Source organism: Sturnus vulgaris, chromosome 21 (assembly GCF_052056855.1).
Source record: "Sturnus vulgaris isolate bStuVul1 chromosome 21, bStuVul1.hap1, whole genome shotgun sequence".
Classification (NCBI taxonomy): Eukaryota; Metazoa; Chordata; class Aves; order Passeriformes; family Sturnidae; genus Sturnus; species Sturnus vulgaris.
In genome coordinates, this window is record NC_142263.1 from 1,049,093 (window position 1) to 1,065,914 (window position 16,822).

A 16,822-nucleotide genomic window follows, 5' to 3' on the forward strand; every position below is an offset into this window, starting at 1 on the left:
CCTTCCTTTTCTCAGAGCCCCAAGTGGATTGGAAAAAAAAAGAAGTTAAATAAACTGAAGCCCATTAGTTAGGCTTTATGTAAGAAACTGGGTCTGCATTGGCTGTATGGATGGGCTGTGCTGGGACAGAGGAGTCTGGGGGCTTTAAGTGTCCATTTGTAACCAGTGTTCACTGGCAAGCCTTTGTTTTCTTCTTTTTTTTTTGTTTTTTAGTCACCCTAAGTCCTGAGACTGTTCATTTTGTAACTCCCGCTCGGTGCTCAGAATGAGTCGGGATTAATCAGTGCTTTAAGCCTCCATGTGGAGCCATTCCCCACCTGGGAGAGAGAGGCTGGGGCTTTGTGCTGCCTGCGGGTGTCTGAGTGCCCGGGGTGGAGGTGGCTCAGCCTCCCCCTCTGTGCTGGGCCATCACTGGTGGGCGATGGCCAAGCCTTGCAGGCAGCGATTCCATCTTCCAGTCGTGCTTCTAACCCCGGAAAAACCTTCCTTGCGCCTCTTGTATGCAAAGTGTGAGCTGCATGGTTTGGGCTGAGAGCTGGGAAAGTTGCAGTGGAGCATCTTTAAAACAAGAGCAAGGGGCTGCAGGAGGAGGGGGTTAACTCAGAGCCCCTGAGTGCACTGGAGTTTCTGCTGTGGGTTGTTGGGGTTTTTTTTCCCCCCTTCCCCCGAAATAGGGATCAATTTGCTGACTGCAGGGTTTACTGCCAGTTACCTTGACTGTGTCCCTTATTTCTCCTTGATGAAAACTTGAACAAGCCGCTTGTGTTTGCTTCACAGAGAACCGTGAGAAACGGGCTGTGTGTGTGAGGCAGTGTGGTTTGCTCATTCTATTCAGCCCTTTGTATATTCAAATTCTTCTAGTTTGAGTTCTTGCTGTTCTGCCAGATTTCCATACCATTGATGGGTTTTCTGCATTAATAAGTTTCTCTCCCCCCTCCCTCCCATACCCACCTTTTTGCAACTGGTGAAAAGTTTTTCTAAGCGCGCTGCCCTCTCCATATTGATTTTCTTCTCCTGCTTGTCTCACCAGCTCTTAGATGTTTTATTTTGCAAAGCGTTAATAGAATTTTCCTTTTGCCACTGCACTTTATCTATTCAGGAGGTTTCAAGAAGTCTCATTGTGTCACCGGACTATGGAGGAAAGAGGCTATTCTTCTGCTACAATGCCTGCCCTAAAAAATAACGCAGGGTGGGGTAAGCACAGAAAGGGCAGAGAGGAGATAAAATGTTCTGACCTTAGGAAAGAGAAAAGATAACCAATTAGACATTGTTGAAAGGGCACCAGCTGGCTCAAAGAACACCCCACTGATAATTTTTTCTTCAAGGCATCCTCGGGCCATGTCTGAACTCAGCTGCAGGGACGCTCCCCCCATGCAGGTTTCATACGGGGGCTGGCAGGGCTGAGCCTTTTCCAGGGAGCTGCTGCCCAGCCCTGATCCCAGCAGTCGGTGCTGTTGGAGGGGGGCAGTGCCTGTGCTCCTGGGGCCCCAGGAAACCTCCCTCCTGGATTAGCCCCTGCAGCCCGTGCTTGTTACTGCTAATAGGGATTTATTTGCATAAAAAAGATCCCTGCCAAGATCATCATTCCGGCTTGGTACCCATGGCACAAAGCCGTGTTCGCCCAGAGGATGGTGGTGGTTGGACAGGTGGGAGAAGGGAAGGGACCTGCAGAGCCCAGCGTGACCCAGGGGCTGCACCCTGAGCCCCCCACGCCCCAGAGCTGGCTCTGGTGCCAGGACCGGCCCCTCCTTGCCCTGGCAGCTCCTGGAGGAGCACAGTGAGGCTGCTCAGGATGCTCAGGGCTGAGACATGGCCGTGCTGGAGCATCTCTTCTCTCCCTAACCAGCACAGCAGCATTTTTGAAGTCCCCAGTAATGTCCTTGCAGGAGGAGGTGTCGCTTTGGCAGGACAGCCTGGAGAGCCTGCACATAGGGCCAGGGGACAGGAGACCTCCCTGGGCTGCTGGGTCTGTGCTCTGCACATCCAGGAGCTCTCTGGGATGGGGTTGGAGGGAGAAAAGTTCCATTTTAAACCTTTAGCAGCAGGGATTGAGCAGGGACAGAGGGTGGCTGGTGCAGGGAGCTGCAGTGCCCCAGGAAGCAGCAGCAGGTGCAATGTGTAATTTTGGGTTCCAGTGAGGCCAGGACCTGTGAGAATGAAAAATAAAGATTGCTGAGCAAACATAACCCTGGAGCAGAGATAAGCAGCGTGCAGGGTGAAGGGCAGCCTGGTCCTTATCTGCCTCCTGCTATTGCTCATCCTGGTGAGTTTTCCCCCTTGGAGGGAGGACAGACAGCAGGACAAACTGAATGCAGTTTGCCTTTCTCAGTGCATCAGCGTCTTCAGGTCTCAGTTAAGATGGGTATCAGGAGACCTGCAGTTCTGCACTGTCTCAGGCCATTGCCAGCACTTTCTGCAAACCATTTTGACTAAAAAAAGTCGAGAACGACTTAAGCAGAGAGTGGCTTTTCAGGTGAATTTTAGGCGTCATGTAAAGTTTTGCTGCAGTGTATATTTTTACAATCTCCTGTAACATATTTCAGAACTTCAGGAAGGGTCAGCTTGTGTTTTCACCACCTTCCCAAACTCTTTTTTCCCAGCCAGGGCTGAGAATATTTTCACAGCCATAGGCTTGATGTCTGTCTGCTGCATGAGAGGGCATGTGGGGGGACAAGTGGACTCTGGTGGCACTGTATGAGATGAGGAGAGCATGTAACTGCATTGTAAATCACTTAGCTAAAGTAAATGATTTATAGAAAGCCACAGTACAAGCCCAAGGAAGTACAGAAGAATTACTGGTGGAAAAAAAAAATCCAAAAACTTCAAACAAACAAACAAACAAACAAAAAAAAAAAATTCCAAAGCCACGCCCCAGACAAGCAATGGAGTCCTTTAGAGGACAAAACCTTTTCTTTAAAGTTCTTCTCCCTTCCTGCAACACCTTCTGTCATTCAGTGTTACAGGTTTTCATCATCCCTGAGTTTACAACAGGGAATTGCAAGTTTGTAATTTCATCTCAGAGCTTGTCCAGGACGTGTCCAGTGGCACAGGGACCCACCTGCCCCCGCTGCTGCAGCCTCAGAACAGCAGCTCAAGGTGTGATAATGCTGGGAAATCAACCCCAGCACTACATCCTTGTGCAGTAAGTGCAAAATTTTAGGTGTGGCTGCACAGATTAAATGGAGGTGGAATAAATCATGCAAATCCTAATGAAAGTTGAAAGCAATTTGGTTGCACTTCAATACGTTTCATCAGTCATCTCTCTTCTGAAGTGGAAATGCCGAGCCTGATGCGAATTAAAGTTTCTCCCTCCTCCCTCTCCCCTCTTTCCTCCAGCTTTTCAAAAGCCCTTTTGAAAACCCCTGAATACCTTTCTTGGCTGACCAGATTTTACCCTGCTCATACCTCTTTTAACCTAATTCTCAGCCAAGACAGTGACTCTAATCTGGGGAAGTCATGGGCTTGATTTGCATCCACACTTCCTCCCTCGGCCCTTGCTGGTCTCCCTACAAAAGGGAGATGGGGCAGGGCCAGGCATTGGTGTGTCCTGGAAGAGCTGCTGAGATATTTGGCTGTTCAGGACCAGCACTTTCAGTGGTCTCTTGTGTCCTTCAGGATCAGATGTCAGCCAGGGCAGGGAGGGGGAAAGCAACAGGTTTCCCAAAGGAGGAGCTGCCTCTGGCCAAAGCCAAGGAGTTCTGCTCCTTGCAGGCTGCTCCTGCCCGAGTCCCCCCTCCCTGCTGGGTGTGCTGGGTCTGAGTTGCCAGCCTGTGTTAAAGCACAACTCTCCCCTCTTTGTCTTGCAGGTAGAGGATGCCATGCTAATGTTTGACAAGACGACCAACAGGCATAGAGGTAAGAGGGGCTGGGAGCTCTGAGCTCACACTGTGTGCACGGGGGAGCAAAAACCAGATTCAGTGAGATGAGCCAGTGGCCAAATCCATGGCACTAAATCCTCTGTCCTGCAGGAAGCAGAGGAGGGGCTGGTTGGCATGGAATGCCCCATGCACGTGGATTTTCTTGTTACAAGTGACTTTTGTGGTCAGTCTCATGACCTTTCTTTGGGAGGAGCATTGTCAAGGACCCTGAGAGAGTAAATCCCGTGGAGCTGGATGTGCTGGGGCTGCTGGGGAGGCAGCAGGTTTGTGCTGAGGTGGCTGCCATCAGTTAAGCTGGGCATTAATGCAGTCAAGCTGAGATAGCAGGAAATGGAGGTGCTGAGCCCTGTCCTGGGACTGCAGGTGTGCTGGAGTCCTGAGGTGAGGGCTGCTCAGAACAAGCAGCATCTCCAGAGGAGGAATTCCCCTGTATTTCATGAGGAAGATGAGCTTTCACCATTGCTTGCACAGCTCTGTGAAAAGGAGCTGAGGGTGATTTTCTCTGTCAGGGCCCTTCCTTTCAGTGGGAATGAGCAGTGCTGCTCTGTCTCGGGGAGAGCTGTTCCCATTCCTGCTGCATTCCTGAGCTCTGGCAGCTCTGCACTGCTGCGAGCAGCCACAGGAGCTGCCCTGGGGACAGGCTCCAGGGCCCCTGGATACCTGGATGGAGGTGGAGATGGAGGTGGGGATGGATTTTGTGCCCTGGTTTGGGGTGGGAAGCAGCACGTGGCTGCAGCCCCTGGCGTGGTCTGGTGGTCTCAGTGTTTTGGGGACACTGCCAGGGGGTGGAAGGAGCCTGTGCCCATCCAGGGTGGGAGGGCAGCCCTCTCCACTCCCCTCCATGTCCACACAGGGTCAGCAGAGCTGCTCACTGCTCTGAGTTTGCTGTAACCAGAGACTCCGGGTGAGCAGATGGCTGGGTGAGTCAGGCAAGCTCCGGGACAGCAATTCCTCCCTCCCAGGCACTGATTCCTCTCTGAAGTCAGGGACCCTGGAAAGTCCAGCAGCAGGGAGCAAGAGGCTTGCTCAGGAGAATCAGCTCTTCCGAGCCAGGGTGTGTGAGCATCCAGTGCCCTTCTATTTCAAAGCTCTTACTGAGGTTGAAAAGTTCAACCCCTGACAACTTCCTTTTATATCCAGGGAATTTTCCACCCTTCTCCACGCAATCACCCTTAAATGAGCCATAAATATTCCTCTCCATTCAGGATCTTGGCAGTTGTTTGTTGCATTTAAAAGCTGCCCTATGTGGAGCTTTGGTGCTGGGCACAGGGGCCCTGTGGTCTGAGGGCAAGGAGAACTGGGGGGCTCTGGTCCCAGCCAGGCTTGTGCTCAGCAGGTTTGGCCTGTGACACAGGGCAGGAGGCAGTGCCCATCTGCTGAAATGTCCCAGATCCCAGAGCTGGGTTCCCACCTGGCTGTGCCTGCAGTGAGCCCTGTCCCTGCTGTGGTCCCAACACCTGGAGCCCTGGCCAGGCTCTGCAGGGACCCGGGAGCAGAGCAGGGCTGTGGGAGCCCTTGCTGTGGCTGCTTGTCTGCTGTTCCTCAAGGTGACCCCTGCTCTGTCCCTGCCGGGGGCTCTGTGCTGCTCTAAGCACTTCCCAAGGCAAGGCTTGGTGGCTGAGCTCTGTGAGTGCTGAGCTCTGCTCTAGCAGCCCTGCTTCAGCATTTCTGTGCTCTTAGGGGAGGCTGCAGCAGTGTGCCAGGGAGCCTGCAGGGTAATGAGCCCTGCAGGATGGATTCCTTGTCCAAAAACATCTTTCCACTGACTGACCAGGAGTAAAGGTCTGGGGGGCACCTCAGTTGCCATGAAACCTCTTGGATTTTCCACAAAGGGCTTTTTCCCCACTGTGTGTGTGTGTTCGTGTTGAAGATGAGAGGCAACAGGTCATCCTTTCTTTTTTTCCCCCCTGGGAATTCTGTGAATTTATTTCACTGGTTAATTCTTTTAATAGCTTGTTTTTCCTACATGCAAGCCATGACATTTTGCTCCACATTAACATCCCACTGTAAGCTCCTGGATGAGATCTAAGTGGAGAGGAACTAAAAGCCCCAAAGGACCAAAAGCAGGCTCCAGATGCCAGTGGGTGGAGGTGATGTCACCCCAGAGCCTCCCCTGTGCTGCCCAGGCTGTGCAGCCAGGTCTGTCACTAACTCTGGGGACAGCATGGGCTGGAGTCCCTCTCCTGGTGAAAGGAGGAGTTCTAGGGGAACCCAGGAGAGCCAGCTGTGTTTGGGAGGCTGTATCCAGGGAACAGGCTTACCCACTGCTGGGTTGCTGGGATTAGCCAGAATTCCTGTGAGCAGGGAGCCTGGCTGGTTCCCAGGGGCTGCCAAAGCACAGGGAGGGCTGAGCTTCAGGGGCTCACCCTGCCAAGTACAGGTGGAAGGAAAAATCAAGTGCAAAAGGCAGAGTAAGAGTCCTCTTCATCTTCACACTTGAATTTATCCAGCCTTTTGTGGCATTTTTTTTCCTGCTCTGTGCAGGTAGCTAGTGCTAATCAGCCTAATGAACTGGCTCAGGGCTGTGGTGATGAAGTGAGTTCTGCCGATAAAACCACCCCAGATTTTACAAATTGTGACACTCTGATTGTGTTGGAAGCATGTTTAAAATGCGGGAGTGTGCAGCAACAGTGTTAATGGCAATTCTTAAAACCACTTGTGGGTTGCAATCTGTATCTTCAAATTAGCCACGGGAAAGAGAAATGGCAGATAAAATATCCACTGTGGTTTGCTGTCGTTAGTCTATGCCTGGAATAATCATTGTGGGCACGGGAAGGGAAAAGGATTAAAAATTCACTCCCTACTGCTAGAAGGTGAGATAAATTTCCTTGCAAGAAAATGGAGAGGGTTTGTTGACATAATTCTGGCACGTGTGTGTTATTTGGGGAGGTGTGGAGCTCACCTGTCCCAGCACTGCTCGGTGGAAATGCAGGCATTGAACCAGGCAGGGGAAGAGGAGTTTCCAAAACTGCTCAGCCCGGCTTGAAAACCCCACCCAAAATAAAACTTGGTGCCTGGCATGGAGCCTGTGGTGGACTTGATCTTGGAGGACTTTTCCAACCTTAATGATTCTGTGATTCTATAACCTTAAAAATGCCATCAGGCCAGTCATGCTGTGCCTCTGCAGGAGTATTTTAATGTCCAGCTATTCCTGGATGTTCTCTAAGGAAAATAAGACTCAGTTCTTGCATTTCATGCTGATCTGTTTAGCCATATTAAAGGCAGGCTGCAAAATCTGTGTTTAATTGGAGTGGCTATTTTTTGGTCTACTGTAGGCAAGACAATCCCTAGAATCACTGGGATGTCTCCTTCCAGGGGTTCTTCTGGCTGTGACAGTGGGCACACAAAGAACCAGCACTTGATAAACAAATATCCCTGGGTCAGCTTGTTTAGGTGCCTTTTTTTTTTTTTTTTTTTTTCTGTTTTGGAAAGAAAGAGTTGGTGATCCTCTCTTTCTGTACGACTGTATTCCTGCACTCTTCTAAAAACCACACACAAGAGTTCTCCCAACATTCTGGCAGATCACTTCTGTCACTTTTCTTCACTGCCTAAAATTTCATAGAGCTGAAAATTACTGGGTCAATCTTGAAAGGATTCAGTAATTGGAAAGAAAGGGAGGGGGAAAAAAAAAAAAAAGATGGTGGTGTTATTTTGTTACCCTTGCAAAGTGCAGATAAAATCTGGAGTTCAGCATTAGTTATTGATCTTTGGGGGTGGAGGGAGCCTGGCAGGATGATGATGTCCTTCTAACTTCATTATGGACAGGAGCTCCAGGAAGCTTTTCGATGTGCTGGGGTGGGGGCCGTGCCCTTGGGCTGTGCTCCACAGCCAGGCAGGGTTTGTGGGTGGGTTTGTTGTTTGCAGCAAGGCTGGGAGAGGAGGAGGAGGAGGAGGAGGAGGGAGGAAGGCACAGTTAGATCAGTGCAGGGCTGCAGGAGTGGAATGTCCTGAGCTGAGCCCAGCATGAGGATCAGAAGGAGAAGAGGGTGCAGGGGTTCCTCATCTCTTGGTCCCAGCCCTGGCTGATCCCTGCCCAGCCTCTGCTTGTTCTGTGGGTGCCTGCAGCCTTCAGCCCCTCCAGAAGCTGTCCAGGACCTGCATCACCACAGCCCCATGTCTTGGATTCACAAAAAACCTAAGATTTTTGAGTGAGTGAATCCCCCAAGCTGTAATTGTGGGAAATTAGTGTAATACTAAACGTTTTTCAAAGCCATCCAGCCCCCAGAGTTATTTTCGTCTCAATTAACCCTCTTGCACAGTTAAGGATGGCAGTGGAGAGAGGAGGGAGGTGACAGAGCGTGATTTGGACTCCTTTAATCTTAAAACTAAACAAAATTAAAGCCAGGCAGGCTGTCTGTGGGGTACAGACAGCATCTATGTGTGTTAGGGGTTAGAAATCCCCAGGGACAGATGGTGATTGCAGCAGAGCTCTGTGGTCACTGGGGCTTTTGCAGGGCTCTCCCTGTTCCCTGTGCTTGTGGGGAGGGTGCCAGGCTGGGGCTGGGTGACACCTGGCTGGGGCTGGGTGACACCTGGCTGGGGCTGGGGCTGGCTGAGAGCGTCCCTTTGGCTCCCAGGTCCTTGCAGGGAGAGCACCAGGACACTGCTGACAGCCCTGTGGACCCTGGTGTGCCCAAGGCTGGGGGTTTATCAAACCCACAGAGCTCAGACTGAAAGGTTGGTGCCCCCATCCCACCAAAAGCACAGCCCAGAGCACAGGGGAAGGTGAGGGTTGAGCTTCGTGTCTGTGCCATGTCCATCCAGCAGATTTCAGGGCATGGCAGTGGTCGTGCAGGTGGAAGAGTTGGCAGAGTGGTTGTGTTCATTGGGAGAGTCAGGAGTGAGGCTGTTAGAGAGATTCTGGCTGTGCCTCTGTGAAGGAGGAGGCTTTTCTGAGGAGAAAAATAACCTTTTGTGTTCTGTCCTGCTGCCAAAACCCCAGTTCTGGAGCTGATCTCTGAAGTTATAATTGACATTTTTATAGATGAGATATAAATATAATTAAGTCACTGCAATTATTTGTTTATCACTATCTCCCTCAAGTCAAGCAAGGTCATGTGCACTTAAAAATACATCCCTAGGCAGTTTTGAGGAAAGAGTAGTTAAAATATATAGAAATAATTGCCTAATTTGGTCATTTTGAGCTTAGCTTTTCTTGGCAGCAGCCTGGCTATAGCACTGAGTATCCTTAGAAGTGCTCAGGGAGCCTTCCCTCAGCTCAGATTGTGCTTTTTTTGTGGGCTGAGGGAGAAGCTGCTGCTGCAGGTTTGACCCACAGATTTGGGGAAAGCATCCACAGACATGGCAATGATGCTTTTTTAAAACATAAAGTGCTTGAAGGGCTCTGGATGAGAAGTGTGACACAGGCTATAAATGGAGGCAGTGTTATTGTTATTGCTTTCCGAGATGAGACGAGCTTTTATTCCCCTGTCAGCTGTATCACTTCACAAATGGGACTCCAGAGAGGGAGCCTGTTCTGCACCAAGTGCTGGCTCCACTCCCTCCCCTGAAATCCATCCCCGGGACCTGTGCTGGCAACCCAGAGATTTAACCCTTGCTGACAGAGCTCAGGAGTGTTCATCATCTTCTCCAGGGGATCAGTAGCTGCACACGGGGGGGGGTTGCAGGGATTTTTAAGCAAATATTTGCTTCTGAACTTCACGTGGGGGCTGCAAAGATTCATTAGTTAATATTACTTACCATTTGCACACCTATCAGTGAGCACCATCAGTCACACCTGCCTGTTTGGATTGCAGCAGTGACATGTGCCATGTTAATATTTTATATGTGTGTGTTTTTAATATTACATCCCCGCTTATAAATATTCATTTTTTAAACACATTAATGGCTGCAAGGCTGCAGAGCAGCACTGACATCTCTGCTCTGTGTCACCAGCTCTGCTCTCAGGGCTGGGGGCCACTTCCCAACTTGCCCCATTTGGCACCAGTTTGTCCCCTCAGGTGGTGGGGACAGTGAGTGATGGCTGCTCTGGGGCAGTGCCATGCCCAAGGCTCACCCAGCTCTGTCCTGCTCCCCACCTGGGTGTTAACAAACACAAAACAAAAACGGAAAAGCTGCCAATTCTTGGATCCGTCCCCCTTGTGTTTTTAATTTCCTGGCTGGTGCCTGTCTCTGCTGTGTCAGGGCACCTGTGAAGTGTAAAAACAAACACAGTGAGGGCGGTGGGAGCCCCCCAGCCCTGCGGGCTGTGGCTCAGAGCAGCACATCAGGCTCCAGGCCATTATGGAACATCTCGGGTGTTTACAGTGATGCTGCCCCTGGCCTCACGCTGCATAATGCCACCTGAGGCTTGCAGTAATTGCCCAGCTCTGTACTGTCTGTCAGACCTTATTGCTTAATTTTATACCCCTAATGAGAATTGCATCCAGAGGAGGAGATGAGTGAGCAGCTGGCCTGGCTGGGATGCAGCCGAGGAAGGGATGTCTGAGCATCCTCTGAGCAAGGGGAGAGGCTCCACTTGCAGCAGCACTCAGGAAAGAGGCTGGCGTTTTTATTTTCTTGTTTAGCAAACAAACTGCAGTAGTAATGTTAATTTTAAAAGTCCCTCCAACCTCCAGTAAATGCTGCAAACTCAGCCCAGCAATTAGTTTGGAACCTCTGGTATCAGAGACCTGACATTAAAAATCAACTTAAAAGCACATTGTAAAGGACAGTCAGGTTGTACACTCATCTCGTCTTGGTGGGTGAAGAAATCACTGAATTCCCTGTGCAGCCTGACCCTCCTGACCCGGATTTATCCAGCATCCTTTCAGTCAGCCCTGGCACAAGTCGAGGAGTGGCTGAAGGGCTCATCCTGCTCACCCTCCCCAGGATGGAGCAGCTCTGGAAGGATCCTCAGAGCCAGAGCTGTCAGGGGAAATGCAGCATCTTCTGGGGCACCTGTGCACAGGAGATCTTACACAGCTTTTCAGGTATCAGCTGAGCTTTCTGGGGTGCAGTGAAGGATGGTTTTGCAGATCTGAGGCTGATGCCTCAGGTGGGAAAGCAGAGGCACAGAGGTGGGAGAGGGCAGTGCTGCTCTTGCAGGTGCCTGTGGTGACCAGGAGCAGGAACAGGAGCAGGAACAGGACATTTCCTTCCCGTGGAACTGTGATTCATGGTCTTGGTCTTGAAGTGAAAAATCTTCATTCACTCAGTCCTGAAGTGCATCAATAACAAGGCAGCTCAGCCACAGTTGTACTGGAGAGGGCAGAGGAAATCAGCACAGCCCCTCTGGTCTCTGCAAGGTTCTTCAGGAAACATAAAGTGAGGGCTGTGCAAATATTTCTGAGGTTTTCTGGATGATGATCATAGTTCTGTCACGCTTGCAGGGGGTGTTGGAGACACCACGTCTGTGCCTGGCTGAGGCTGCCTTGAGGAGTGAGGTCATTGAGTACGAGCTCAGTTTGCCTTCTCACTGTCACTGCCCAGCAGCCAGCCTGAGTGACAGAGAAATTAGCACAAATCCTGGTGATCTCTGAGCAGAAAGAAGCCCTAAAAGCCACGAAGAAGTTCTTGTTTGTGAATCTACCCAGCTGATGAAACTCAGCCCGTTTTGCTTCCCCAATGTAGGAGCCAAGTGATGAGCAGGGAGCTCTCTGAGCCTCGTGGGACTGTTTGGAAATGTTAATTGAGGAGAGGCCAGAAACGGGAGGAGAACAAAACACAACATTTCCATAGAGGGGCAGTCTGCATACAACAGGCAGAATTAAAATCAGCTTGCTGACCTTGAGAAAAGAGGCAGCTCCTCGCAGCGTGCCCAAAAATGTGATATGAAAATAGGGAGAGACTCTGCCTCCCTCCCTCCCTCCCTGGTGTGCTGCCTCCTTCTCCCAGGGGATCACAGGGAGCAGACTGGGCAAGGCCTCTCCAACGTGCACAGGGGCAGCTTTTGTTTTTCACACCACACCTGTGCTTTCTGTTGGCTGGGTTTGATAATGAATCTTTGGAGCCCTTGCAGCAAAGGTGAGGAGGAGGCTGCAGAAGAGGGGCTGCTTTGTCACCCCACTGTGCTGTGCCCAGTGCTGCTGAAGCCTTCAGTTGTTCAAGGTCACTGCCATATGTAAAAGCCTCCTGGTGATCTGTTTAAACAGATAACACATCCCCTATCCCCTAAATCTTGAGATTCAGCAGAAACAGAGGTTACACAGATAATAATGCTGGTAACGAAGCTTTTGCCCCTGAGCAGAGCAGGCTCCACCACTTGCTCTCCCCCATCCTCACATCCCTGGCTCTGGTTCTGTTTCTGGACATTTAAGTGTTGGGAATTTGGGGGAGATGCTGATCCAAGCTGTAGGTGCACCTGGGCAGGTACCTGAACATGTTCAAGTGTGTGTCCCTCCCTGGGGAGCAGCAATTGTGCTCCCAGGGTTGTTTGTGCAAGGACTTGTCAGGGGGGTGGAAATAGAAGATTTCTTTAATTAGTTTGATTAAATGTCCTGGCATGGAGTGATTTTGCTTATCCTGTATGTTTTTTGTATGTATAAGCTGAAGTAAGAACATCTGGCACTTTTTTCTCTGGATCCGATAGAATAAGTTGAAAAACGGCTTCTTGCAGAAAACTGCAGGTTGGCACATTTGGGTTGTGGATTTTATCTTTTTAATTTATTGAGTGTTTTCTGCACCAGAAAGCTACTTTCAGCCAGAGCAGTAATTCACAGATTGCTCCCCATTTTCAAACACCTTCCCAGTTCTAAGAGCTTCCTGAATTCTCTGCTGTGGGAGATCAGGAGTGAACAGATCCAGTGCCCTGAACCCTCCTCACCCTCCCCTGAGTGATTCCAAAAACCTTTTCCAGGGGTAGGGAATGGAGCTCAGCATTGTCCCAGTGAATCCCAGGTCAGATGTGGGAATGGGAACGCTGGGCATGGATCCAGGCTGGGTCTGTGGCTCACACTTGGACCACAGAACCATCTCTCCATATTTCCTCTCACTGGGACCATTGCCAGCCCCAGGATAAGTCAGTGGGAGTTGAGAGGTTGATTTCAGTCACAGCAATGCCCTGGTGATGGAAATGTTCCTCCTTACCCCCCTTGCAGGAGTCCCAGTGAATCACACGTGTTCCACAGAGCACTGGAAATCAGGGCAGGATCCACAGGGAGAAGCCTGGCAGGAGAATTTGCTTCGTTTTGGCAACAAATATTCCCCTGTCAGCTCACAGGGAGTTCAGATGAGCTAAAATCACTTTAAGTCTTGGTGAGGGCTTGGCTTTTGCCATTTCTGTTCCTGTTCTAGCAGCTCTGTTCCTCCTCACCCTAAACCCAAACTAATGAAGAGGTAAAAATATTTGTTTTCGTGCTGTCTGGGTGCAATTGCAGGGAAACAAAAAAAAATCAGATTACAGAAGTGTGGGATTTGTTTCCCACTTGTGGTGACATCCCACAGGTTTTCTCCAGGCCCTTTGGCCTCATTCTGCTCCTTCCCTGGCAGGGCAGGGGCACAGAGCCTGCTCCATAGCTGGAAGGTTTGGGAGCTGGGGATGGGCTGCAAACCTGCCTGGCTGCCCAGGGAAGGAGCAGCTGCACAGGGAAGATGGGAGCAGCTGTGGGTATGAAATTAGTCATTCTATGAAGAAATGGATTTGATAAATAATAAAACAGTGGTATTAACAACAGATGCTTTCCAGGTCAGATGACTTTGATAAAAGCACCCAACAGCCGTGGGTAATGGTATGAAAAATATGTATCTATATTTATAGATCTATTTATATGAAAAGGCATATAAATAAGTGTGTGTGTATATGCTCTCTGTAAATGTACCTGACATTTTATTTCTGGTTTAAAATGACAGTGGAAGTGTCGCTGCTCCCGTTCTTCACAGGCTTTGAGACTTGTCAAGAAAACCTGAAATTTGATCATTTCCCCAAACCCAGAGCTCCCTCCCCTCCTCTCCACAGCACAGGCTCCATTTGTTTTTATTTCATACCTTTTCATTTTGATAACTGTTTTGATTTGTAAAATACTATGCCTTATACAATGTTTCCTTTATGATGATGTAGTGCGCTCTTCTTATCTTTCACCTTAAATCTTTGATAAGAGCATTTTAAAAATGAAATTGCTACCTGGCACCATTACACACTCCTGGCTGCCTGCCAGCAAAGACAGGAGCTGCTGGAGGAGAGAGGAGAGGAGAGGAGAGAGGCTCCCCAAGGAGCTGGGCTGGGCTGGAGGAGGCTGAGGAAGGGGAGGAAGCACGGCAGGACCGAGCCCTGTCCTGTCCTGCCATGCCAGCAATCATTCCCCATCTCATCCCTCCCTTCTAAAATCCTCTGTTAATCCAGTGACCGTCCCCACAACCACCCCGGGGCAGGGGGAGCCTCTGGGGGTGACTTTATTTCCCCCTGGAAGCTGTCAGACTGAACTTTGGCAGTGTGATGTTTTGGGAGGGTGACCCAGCACTGCTGGAGTTTCCAGCACGTCCCAGTAATTGAAATGTTTTGGGATAACTGCTGGTTGTGCCACGGAATGTCATTTATCAGGGGAGGCATCAGCAGTGGGAATATCAGTAAATAGAACTGTCTGACGTGGCAGGTCATTTTTATTTTAATGTGGTAGATTTAATGAACTCTGGGTTGTTGTAATTCATGGCAGTGGTGGAATTCATCCATCCCCCTCCTGATGACATTTGTTGCTGCTCTGTCCTTCGTTAGTGCTGTTATTATGGCAGGAGGGCTCCTCTCTCTCCCCCTTGCATTCCCAAAGTGCCAGGGCTTGGCTGGTCAATTGTTGCCTTTCACATTCAATGCTGTTAGCAATAAACGTAGCCAAAAACTTGCCCAAGTAGTTCAGGCATTATAAGTTATTATTGTTATTTATTGAGTCTCCTGAAGGGGTGTTTGCAGAGGTTGCTGGGTGTGCCCCAGGTGTTGGGGACGTGGCCATTCCTGCCCTGGCCCCTTTGTGGACTTTGTGGGGTTGGAGAGCATCGAGGTGAGAGCCAAGAGCAGCCCCCCCATCTGCTGTAGGTGATTTAATAGCATTTGTGTCCAGCCTAACCCAATCTATCTCACCTCGCTGAGAAGAAGGAGGAAAAAAAAAAAAATAATCCTGCATCAAAATTACTGCTTTTGGAACTGTCTTGTCTCTTTTGAGTAGGAACTGGAGACAACTAGACAAGCTTCAATGGAAGGGAATAAAGAAACGTTACTTTGTGAACACAATCTTCTGGTACCAGTCACTTCTCAACAGCCATTCAATCAAAATGCTAATGGCAAAGGCAACAAGGGAGCGAGGTTATTGTAATCCTAATTGATAGGCTGCAGGGATGGGGTTTGATAAGTGCTGTTGAAGAGATGTTTTTGAAATATGATTCCCTTTAATTACAATGATACTAATAAAAACGGAACAAATGATTTAATGATAGTTTTCTAGGTAACGGCCTGAAGATTTTTGTTCCGGTTATTTTGGAAGTTGTTTTTTTGGTTTTTTTTTTTTTATTTATTCTTTTTAGAACCAGAAATTATGGAAATCACCTTAAAAATAAAGCCGTAGTGGCAGGTAGTGACTTTATCTCAACTTGCGTGGCTACTTTGCATCAGAATTAATACTGTCACATCTGAAGCTCGTGAATAAGAAATCCAGTCATTTATTTATACAATAGACTCTGCTCAAAGCCCACAGCTGAAGCCACATTGCGTGTAGGAATGCATTTAATATCTAATGCTTATAATAATTAGGATCAATTATGCCAGCAAGGATTTGAAAATACATTTTGAGGGAGGGGCTGAAGGGTATTCACAGGGGTTTTACAGCACATCAGGAGCACGGGTCGGGTGGGATGAATGGAGATCGTTGGCATTCAGTCCCAGAAAGCTCCAAAGTTTTCCAGGGCAGCAGAATTCTCCGTGTGCCCTGCTGGGGGGGAGAGCTGTGCCAGTGCTCCTTGTTCTGTGACTTGCATCTTGCCTCTGGAAATCGCAGCACAAAGAGAAAGGGGAGATCTGTCACCGACAGGCAGCCTCTGTCTCAGCTAATTTTTGATGATTTAATTGATAACAAAACAAAGAATTTTTGGGGGGAGTGTGTGTTTTGCTGTTGTTGGCGTGGGTAGGGGCTCCTGGGACGGGGAGGATGCTCTCTCCTGCCTTTCAATTTGTCAAGCTCTCTCTCAAAGATCTGCCAGAGAAGAAAGGGTAATTAATAGGCTTGAAGTCATTTCCGATGTGTCAGTATTTCTGCCTTGCTTCCAAGTGATAATGTTGGCTGGCTCGAGGCCTCGGGGGAGCCTTCCATCTTATTAACTTGTCTAGGAGAAACACTGAGTGGGGACAGCTTGGGCCACTGGGTGACATGAAATAAGGATTTGTGCTGCAGCGAGCTGTAAACACGGGGGCCAGTTGAGTAAAAAGTGGAAAGGAAAAAAAAAATGAAGGAAAATATATTAAAAAGGCCACTGGTCACAAGTGCAGCTGATGGAGGGGGGTGTGCTTTATTTGCTTTATTTAGGGCAGCCTGTCCTCAAGGTGTGGAGCTGATATTGTGCTGTGTCACCCATGGCCAAGTTCAGCAGTACCAAAAGTGGCTCCTGGCTCTGTCTGGGTCCCTCTGAGTCACCTGTGGTCCCGTGTGTGGCTTCTGCTGCTGGGAAAGCTCGTGTCACACGGGCTCTGGGGGTGTTTGATTTAACCAGAGGGAAACGTGGAAACCTGGGGCTGTCCCATGAGTTGGGTCCCATCCATTTTAACCAGAGGGAAACATGGAAACCTGGGGGTGTCCCGTGCATTGGGTCCCGTCCTGCTGAGCTGCTGCAGAGGCACCAGTGCTTTGGGATGCTGAGCTGAGTGCTGGGAGGGGACCCAGGGCTGGGTCAGTGTCCTCATGGCCAGGTGGGCTGGCAGTTCTGTAGAATTTCTCAGTTGAGAGCTCCAGTGTCAGGCTGGGGACGTTTGGGTGTGGAGGCACCTTCATTGTCAGGAGAAGCAGGGATTAAGTGATCCTGCATCCCGT

At 49.6% G+C, this 16,822-nt stretch overlaps 1 protein-coding gene across 10 annotated transcripts in view; it reads left to right on the top strand.

The window, feature by feature from the left end:
- MSI2 (musashi RNA binding protein 2) overlaps positions 1–16,822 on the top strand; it is a 201,090-nt gene that overhangs the window by 116,547 nt on the left and 67,721 nt on the right. For all 10 annotated transcript variants that reach the window (XR_015807873.1, XR_015807875.1, XR_015807874.1 and 7 more), the window contains exon 7: positions 3,807–3,855. Coding sequence is in view for 6 of the 10 variants with exons in the window: in XM_088176836.1 (XP_088032962.1) it covers positions 3,807–3,855 (49 nt within the window). In the remaining 4 variants the exon portion in view is untranslated. The remainder of the gene's footprint in view (positions 1–3,806; positions 3,856–16,822) is intronic.